At 33.5% G+C, this 10179-nt stretch overlaps 1 protein-coding gene across 1 annotated transcript; it reads right to left on the reverse strand.

Moving 5' to 3' along the window:
- Positions 1-9151: 9151 nt before the first annotated feature.
- LOC126885581 (general transcription factor II-I repeat domain-containing protein 2A-like) lies at positions 9152-9784 on the reverse strand. The gene has a single exon (XM_050652174.1). It carries the CDS (start codon positions 9782-9784, stop codon positions 9152-9154), a length of 633 nt encoding a protein of 210 aa, XP_050508131.1.
- Positions 9785-10179: the final 395 nt, after the last annotated feature.

Genomic DNA, 10179 nt, shown 5'->3' on the forward strand with positions numbered 1-10179 from the left:
GGGGTGGACGAAGAGTGCAGGCCGAGATTAGACAAAAGAAGTAGAGGAAGACCATCTACTCGTTGGACTGATGAGCTCAAGAAAATGTCAAGAAATTGGATGCAAAGTGCTCAAAATAGAGCACAATGGACAAAAATGAGGGAGACCTATGTTCAGCGGTGAACGAAAAGGGCTGTATGATGATGATAATGATACGTACGATCGAAATATATCGGTATCCGATTTTGTTGCTAACCGTAGAACTTGCAAATGCATTAGTTTATCCCACCCGACCTGGCTCCGCGCTATACATATGTGTCTCTGTTCTATGTTAAATAAATACGTTACTCGTACATATTACTTGGAACTAAAATAATTTAAGGAACACGTACCATCAAATTATACTTCTATCTGATTTTATTTCTCATTGTTTTAGTGAACATACAAGTGTTTCGTTGTGCGTCTAATGAGAAGCTGGCACCGCCCCAATTTGAACGCGATTTCCTGGTCAACGGTTTGAGCAACAAAATTTAGATTAGAGCAACTAATTAGCACATAGATAGCACTAAATTTTTCACCAAAAAAATCAAGAAGTTTGAGCTTGTTTCGGTGTGGGTGGATGCAGGCTTGCCATTAACTTGCACCCCCTCATTTTCGACGCGATTTCCTAGTCAACGGTTTGAGCAACAAAATTCGTAATAGAGCAATTAATTAGCACATAAATAGCACTAAATTTTTTAATAAAAAAATCAAGAAGTTTGAGCTTTTTCGGTGTGGGTGGGTGCAGGCTTGCCATTTACCTGCACCCCCACTTTCAACGCGATTTCCTGGTCAACGGTTTGAGCAACAAAATTAGGAATAGAGCAACTAATTAGCAAATAAATAGCACTAAATTTTTCACCAAAAAAATCAAGAAGTTTGAGCTTGTTTCGGTGTGGGTGGGTGCAGGATTGCCATTAAACTGCACCCCCCACTTTCAACGCGATTTCCTGGTCAACGGTTTGAGCAACAAAATTAGGATTAGAGCAACTAATTAGCACATAAATAGCACTAAATTTATCACCAAAAAAAAATCGATAAGTATGAACTTTTTTCGGTGTGGGTGGGTGCAGCTTGCCATTAAGCTGGACCCCCCAATTTGAACGCGATTTCCTGGTCAACGGTTTGAGCAACAAAATTCGGATTAGAGCAACTAATTAGCACATAAATAGTACTAAATTTATCTCAAAAAAAAATCAATAAGTTTGGACATTTTTGGGTGTGGGTGGGTGCAATTTGCCATTAAGTTGGACCCCCTCATTTTGAACGCGATGTCCTGGTCAACTGTTTGAGCAACAAAATTCGGAATAGAGCAACTAATTAGCACAAAAATATCACTAAATTTTTCACCAAAAAAATCAAGAAGTTTGAGCTTGTTTCGGTGTGGGTGGATGCAGGCTTGCCATTAATCTGCACCCCCCATTTTCGACGCGATTTCCTAGTCAACGGATTGAGCAACAAAATTCAGAATAGAGCAACTAATTAGCACATAAATAGCACTAAATTTATCACCAAAAAATCAAGAAGTTTGAGCTTTTTTCGGTGTGGGTGGGTGCAGCTTTACATTAACCTGCACCCCCCCACTTTCAACGCGATTTCCTGGTAAACGGTTTGAGCAACAAAATTCGGAATAGAGCAACTAATTAGCACATAAATAGCACTAAATTTTTCACAAAAAAAATCAAGAAGTTTGAGCCTTTTTCGGTGTGGGTGGGTGCAGCTTGCCATTAACCTGCACCCCCCCACTTTCAACGCGATTTCCTGGTAAACGGTTTGAGCAACAAATTTCGGAATAGAGCAACTAATTAGCACATAAATAGCACTAAATTTATCAATAAAAAAAATCAAGAAGTTTGAGCTTTTTTCGGTGTGGGTGGGTGCAGCTTTACATTAACCTGCACCCCCCCAATTTCAACGCGATTTCCTGGTAAACGGTTTGAGCAACAAATTTCGGAATAGAGCAACTAATTAGCACATAAATAGCACTAAATTTATCACCAAAAAAATCAAGAAGTTTGAGCTTTTTTCGGTGTGGGTGGGTGCAGCTTTACATTAACCTGCACCCCCCCACTTTCAACGCGATTTCCTGGTAAACGGTTTGAGCAACAAAATTCGGAATAGAGCAACTAATTAGCACATAAATAGCACTAAATTTTTTGCCTAGTCCGAACTTTATTCGCGATGGTGGGGGGTGCAGCTTAATATGGGTCAATTTTTTTGCAGAAATTGCTTGGAAATAAATCAAATAATAATATTTGAGTTATCCTCCCTCTCAAAAAGGTCCGGAACATTGTTTAAATAATCAAAATGTCAAAAAATGAAGGAAAAATTCAATTTTTTTCTTCGTTTTTGATTATAACTTTAAAGTATTCATTTTCGAGAAAAGTTGTACTAACATAATACAAAAGTTGCGTAATTAAATTTCCTACCATATCGAATTGATTAAAAATTGAAAAAATAGTCACCCTTGTTGCAAAATAGCAATAATTGCGAAAAAACCATACAAAACAAGTATTGGCATTTTACGTATTTCAACCATTTATGATACACTTAGGACCTTCATATTTCACCCAGAAAAACTTTATGATACAGTAAAACAATACCGTAAATTTCATTAAGATCGGTTCAATACTTTTTGCAAAATAAAATTTGGCAATCCAGCTTTCGCAAAAAAATTAATTTTTTCAAAATGTTACAGGTTTGAAAATAAAGCAGATAGCAAGTTGAAATTTTTTTTGCGTATAGAAGTACTGTACCTTTCATTTGCCATTTTGGAAAATTAAAATCAATTAACACCACGGCGTCAGGAATTTTTTAACTAAACATTAATTATTGGTGCTACGCGCAGGACAGCGGATAGTTTGCTCTGATTGGGCATTCCAATGACCTTTGATAATGATTGATACATTTTAATTTTTATTACATTTCGATATAAATAAATAAATTTGTTTATTGCAAAATAAAAACACATATTTTGTCATTTGAAATAACACTTTTATTAGCAAAAACTTTCTTTGTTCATATATTTTAACTTAGAGAATAAAAGTTTATTATTTTTAAACATATGCAATTGCTTAAACAATATTTCACAAACAATAATAAAATTAGTTTGATTTTTGTGGAATTAAAATATTAAATTTCAACAAAATATAGAGTAAGAAAAGAATATATTAGATAAAGATTGGAAGACATTTTGGTGGAAATCAACTTGCGTGAATCGAACACCGCTGTCATGCGCGTTGCACCAAAAATTAATGTTTATTTTAAAAATTTCCTGACGCCGTCGTAATAATTCGATTTTAATTTTGCACATTGCAAATGAAAGGTACAGTACAATTCTATAAACAAAAAAATTTCAACTTGTTATCTGCTTTATTTCCAGTGCTGTAACATTTTGAAAAGATGAATTTTTTTTGCGAAAGCTGGATTGCAAAATTTATTTTGCAAAATCTATTGAACCGATCTTAATGAAATTTACAGTATTGTTTTACTATAGCAAATAGTTTTTCTGGGTGAAGGTCCTAAGTGCAGCATATGCTTTAAGTTTTTGTATGGTTTTTTCGCAATTATTGGTATTTTGCAACTAGGATGACCATTTTTAAATTTTTAACCAATTCTATATTGTAGGAAATTTAATTACGCAACTTTTATGTCAGTACAACTTTTCTCGAAAATGAATACTTTTAAAGTTATAATCAAAAAACGAAGAAAAACATCGAATTTTTCCTTTTTTTACATTTTGATTATTTAAACAATGTTCCGGACCATTTTGAGTGGGACGATAACTCAAATATTATTATATGATTTATTTTAAAGCAATATCTGCAAAAAAATTTGAGTTACCTCTCATCGTCCATCTCAAAACAGATGCGCCCTGGACTATATTAAGTTGTTAGATAGTACGAGATAAAACTAGGTTTTGTAAGTGCCTAGTTGACTTCAGTCATAATAATTATACGTCTTACGTCGAAAAACATTTTATTTCCTTTTCATTTTCACACATAAGATTATGCGACGTCTCAACTCATAGTATAAATTATTCTTAATTATTATTTATTTATTAAGCTCAACAGGCCTTGAAGACCTAGGGCTAAAAGATTTAATTTTTTCTTACAATAATTACTATTACGTATTATAATATTTATAACACTATATACTATACACTATATTACACAATACTACTATATTATACAATATTACACTCATTCATATAAAACACTTACAATATTCCTTATAGTTTTTCCAAACATTTTTTGACCACTTCCTTCCATTGTTTTCTGTCCAAAGCTTTTTCTTTCCAGTTCACAATATTATTACTTTTTTGTAAGTCTTTATATACGCTGTCTTTTTATCTACTTCTTGGTCTACCTATTCTTCTTTTTTGTATTGGTTTACGTGATAGTACCATTTTTGGCATTATTTCCCTTCCCATTCTTTCAATGTGTCCTAAATATCGAATTTCCTGTGGTTTGATTGCCGTCGTCAATATACAGGGTGTCCCGAAAAGATTTTTCATAAATTATACCACATATTCTGGGGTCAAAAATAGTTCGGTTGAACCTAACTTGTGTGCTCATAAACAAAGTTACAGTCCTTTGAAGTTACAAAATAAAAATTGATTTTTTTCAATATTTCGAAAACTGTTAGAGATTTTTTATTGAAAATGGACATATATCATTTTTATGGCAGTAACATCTTAAAACAAAATTATAGTAAAATTTGTCCACCCCATAAAATTTTATGGAGGTTTTGTTCCTTTAAACCCCCCCAAACTTTTGTGTACCTTCCAATTATTAATTAATTATTGTGGTACCATTAGTTAGACACAACGTTTTAAAACTTTTTTGCCCTTTAGTATTTTTTTGATAAGCCAGTTTTTGTCGAGATGCGGCTTCTTTTTTAAAATATTTACATAAAAAATTTATGGGGGTGTGGTTCCTTTAAACTCCCCAAATTTTTGTGTAGGTTCCAATTAAACTATTATTGTGGTACCATTAGTTAAACACAGTGTTTTTAAAACTTTTTTGCCTCTTGGTCTTTTTTTTGATAGTCACCTTTTATCGAGATGTGGCTTCTTTTTCAAAATATACTTAAAAATATAAGTTATAAATAAATTTTCAGATTATTAACTATAATCATACTTAACCATATATACAAATATGTGGTGGATTCGACAAATATTCGAAATATCTCGATAAACACTGGCTTATCAAAAAAGTACTAAGAGGCAAAAAAGTTTTTAAAACATTGTGTTTAACTAATGGTGCCACAATAATAATTTAACTGGAACCTAGCAAAAGTTTGGGGAGGGGGAGGGGTTTAAGGGAACAAAACCCCCATAAAATTTTTATGGAGTGCCCAAATTTCACTCCAATTTTTTTTAAGATGTTGCTGCCATAGAAATTCCCCATGTCCATTTTCAATAAAAAATCTCTAATAGTTCCGATATATGAAAAAAAAATCGATTTTCATTTTGTAACTTCAAAGGGCTGTAACTTTTTTTGTGTGCACTATTGTATATAGGTAAATGAGGTTCAATCCCCTATTTATGACCCCAGAAACTGTTGTATAATTTATGACCAATCTTTTCGGGACACCCTGTATATTGCAATAGTTTAATTTTGGATTAAAAAATTACTACTAATTAAACTGTTTTTATTTACATTTGCTTTATTGTCTTCAAACAGTTTTTGCTTTGTGCGAAATTAAAAAAATTTTGGTGTTCAACGTAATACGTATAATGACGACTGAAATCAACTAGCCCTCAAGCTATTGTCTAAAGGTGTAAATTATCGATAGTGGTACTATAATGTAAAGTAATGTAATGTAATGTAATATAATTTTCCACCTACCCCTACCGAAAGTATACTTTTCCTGACCTGATTGTAGGGAGCAAAGTCGTACTTTTCTTCCCTAGGGAGGGAAAGTACTTTTCCTACCTAGGGAGGAAAAGTAAAAGTGACCTCATGGTATGTCATTGGTGAAATAACTTATTGACGCTCTATACAATATTCTATTATCTATTACGTAAGTATCTACACCTTTTAACGTTTATTTATAGAGCACCCTGTATTTTGCAGAATGGTAAAAACAGTAAATTGTTATTTTTATTTAACAATATTTACATTAATAATTTGACTTATATTTGACAGTTGACAGTAATACTTTACATACTTGTTAGTTTTAGTGCTCTAATAAATTTTGTCAGTTAGTTATATTAATAAATTATTTAATAATGAAAACATCACTTGATATCTGAGGAAGGTGGAAAAATTATATGTATAACATGGGAGTAAAGTGCCTTTTCCTCCCTCGAATAATTACTGTTCTCTGTTACGCGTCGGGCAGTAAACTTCATTCTCGGAACACTTTACTCCCTTGTTATACAAATAGCTCCACTAGATTTACCTCTTTTTCTAGCCAGTTTGATCGATGCAAGTTTTTGGACAGCCATTACATGTCATTTTGTATAACCACTCTATAATTGCGTTTTCTATTCGTTCTTATTGTTCTCAATTTATTTGCTTAAGTTGATGTTTGCTCTGAAAGCTGGTGTTATTTTTTTCTTTTTATGTATTTGGCTATTTTTGCTTAATATATCTTACCTGTATTATGTGATAGAGCAGTGGGTTTTTTTGTGGTAATTTGAAGACTAATTTCATGGCTTTCTTATAGAGTATTTGGTTTAAAATTTCGTTATTTTTGTCGTCATTGTACCCATTATTTACTGCTCATTGCTTAATGATGTTCAATTCTATCTCGAAGTTATTTTTGACATAAAAGAATTGATTATCATTAAGCAAATAGCAGTAAACAGTAGGTACAACGAACAAACAATTAACAAAATTTTCAACCTAAGACTCCATAAGAAAGCCCTAAAATTAGTCTTCTCACTACCACATAAAAAAACCCTGTACCTTTTGCTCTACTAAATATACAGGCAAGATATCAACAAAAATAGCGAAACATATAAAAAAGAAAGAAATAATAATAACACCAGCTTTCAGAACAAACAACAAATTAAACAAATTCATTAGGAACAATAAGAGGCAAAAGAAAATACAGAATGGTGTTTACAAACTGACTGACGTGTGGTGACTGTACAAAAACTTATATCAATAAAAAAGCTAGCAGAACATTTGAGAAATGGATAGCAGAACAAAAAGGGTCTTTCAACAATAGAAAAATAGATTCTACGTACGCACTCCACTTTCTAGATCAGGGGTGTTCAACTTGCAATGCCTCAAGGGCCAAAACTAAAACCTTTGATGTTGTCGCGGGCCATATAATAATTTTGTTACAAGTAATAACAAAATAAAGTGAGGTATAAAAATAATTAAACAAAAATAGTACATTATATACCGCGGGACTGAAGTAGTACATTTAATCCTGAAGGTAAAGTTTATGGCCCGACCGCAGGGAGGGCCATAATTTACCTGAAGGATTAAATGTACTTCAGTCGCAAGGTATATACGATACTTTTCGTACTTCCGGTATGATTTTATTAATTATTTCAATAATTTCAATCAGTTTTTTCTCTCTTCAACTCATTTAATAAACTGTCTTTAAAATAAGTTACCATAGTAACATTGCGTTGTGACAGTTATAATTTAGAAACATTGTCATTACTAGTGTCATTGTAAAGAAACATTGTTATTGATAATTATTGGTATCATGAGTGAAGAAGGTGTATCTGATATTGATAAAAGAGCAGCCGAAGTAGGTGAAGAATTGTTACCACCGAAATCTAGAAAACTATACGAGCAGCAGTACGATGCTTTTAAAAAGTGGTGCCGCTTAAAAAATGTGAGACAACCTACTGAAAATGCGCTGTTAGTCTACTTCGATGATAAATCAAAAGCGGTTTGTGCCTCAACTCTCTGGGCACATTACTCAATGCTGAAATCGGTTATTAACATTAGAGAAGATATTGATATAAGTAAATTTCCAAAATTATTAGCTTTTTTGAAGAGAAGAAATGAGGGATTTAAGCCAAAGAAGTCAAGAATTCTCACGTCTGAGCAGGTAGATCAGTTCTTACGGGAGGCTCCGGATGATAAATATTTAATGCTTAAGGTAAATTTGGAAATTTGTTTATATTCAGAAATTTTAAGAAATCAATTTTTTTGTAGGTTGCACTTATTTTGGGCGTTGCGGGAGCTTGTCGTGGAAAAGAGTTGGTTGATTTAGAAATCGACGATGTGAGAGATTTGGGCGATTCCTTCCTAATTGCGATTAGAAACACCAAAAATAAAATTGACCGAAATTTTGTGATCAAAAATTCAGAAAACAGTGCCATCAGTTTTGTGGCGATATTTCGGAAATATGTGGCATTGCGAAAGACAGGGACAACTCATTCAAAATTTTTTGTTCAATACATCAACAAAGAATGTACTACGCGAGTAGTAGGAAAAAACATGTTTGGTACAATTCCACGGCAAATAGCAGCTTTCTTGAAATTAGAAAATGCGACGTCTTATACGGGACATTGTTTTAGACGCACATCTGCGTCTTTGTTAGCTGATTCGGGAGCAACAATAGACGTGCTGAAGAGACATGGAGGATGGAAATCCTCCAACGTGGCCGAGGGATATATTGAATCGTCTATTAAAAATAAACAAAAAATTTCAGATAAAATATTTGGTCAAGTCGCCGATTCGTCCACTATAGTTATGCCACAGTCCTCATTCTCGCTTCCTGTTTCCGCAGGATCTTCGAAACAAACACCAGTTCAATATGAAAAGGACCTATCTGTTACTCGTCAGTTACCTGCTGCATTAACCCAGGAAAGACTGGTCAATATGACGAACTGTCACAATATTAATTTGAATATTAACGTTAATTACCATTCTAATTAATTATATTTTTCAATAAAATATCCCTTAAATTCGTTTGTTTGTGATTTAATCGTTCCGGGAGTTTCGTCAATATTTAATCCCGGAGGGATTAAATGTGACACTTTAGTACCTGTCACAAGGGAGTGAAGTTGTCACTTTAGGCCCGGAAGTACGAAAAGAGTATTATTTCTTTTATTGCTCAACAACTACATTTTTTTATAAACGGAAAATTTATTGATAACACTTTTCAATAATCAAGACAAACATTGCAAAAGCAACGAAAAAGATGTATCCAATTAGTGTGAGGACTGTGGTCGATCGGCTTCATCCACCAATGAAGAAATGTCCACCTCCAGTTCAGTTGTAGACAGTCTCATAAGATGACGTAAGGAAGAATCGGTAAGGTTGCTTCTGTTTTTGTTTTTTATGTATTTCATGGAGGAAAAGGCACTTTCACATGTATATGTGCTTCCGAACATTGACGTCATTTTCAGTCCAAAATCTCGCAGGTTTGGGAATTTCTCCTTTGACAGTAATTTGAAAAAATCAGGTCCCTTTCCTTGTCTGGTGATTAGGAACATGTCTGCTTGAAGATCACATAACTCAAGCTGTAAGTTGGGTTGTTGATCATCAATGGTTGCTCCAAGAGGGTTATTATAAAGTAGTACACTGCTTTTGAGACTTTCAATTTCTTCAAATCTTGTATTGAATTCATCAATAACTTGTTCAATTTGTGAAATGCAGGATGAAAACTCAATATTTTCCTCACCGTTGAATTCTTCTGCTATTTGCAGACAGCTAGGGAAGTGTGTCAGGTTGTTCTTTGCCAAAGCACGTTTAAACACGTTCAGCTTATTCCGGAATCCGTTTATCATTCCGATCAAATCTGAAACCGTCTGGTTTCTTCCTTGAAGACTCAAGTTTAACATGTTAAGATGATTAGTCAGATCTGTTATAAAAGCTAACTGTCTTAAGAATTCTGGATCCTTAAACTTCTCTTCCAGTTCAGTTGTGTCAGATGAAACGTATTTGTTGAGGAATGCAGGGATTTCCTTTCTAATGGCAAAAAATCGTTCCATGCACTTTCCTGCACTCAGCCACCTTACATGGTTGTACATTAGCAAGTCTCCATACTCAGCCTCTGTTTCCACTAAAAGCTGCTTAAGTTGCCTGTGTAAAAGAGATCGATTTCCACCTCTAATCATATTTATAATCTTAATCACGGTTTGGAAAACTTGATCTTCCTTGACTGATTTTCCACATAAAGCTCCCTGATGTATAATACAATGAATTATTGGGCATGTGACACCATTCTCTCGAAGCA

This window comes from Diabrotica virgifera, chromosome 5, assembly GCF_917563875.1.
Source record: "Diabrotica virgifera virgifera chromosome 5, PGI_DIABVI_V3a".
Taxonomy (NCBI): Eukaryota; Metazoa; Arthropoda; class Insecta; order Coleoptera; family Chrysomelidae; genus Diabrotica; species Diabrotica virgifera.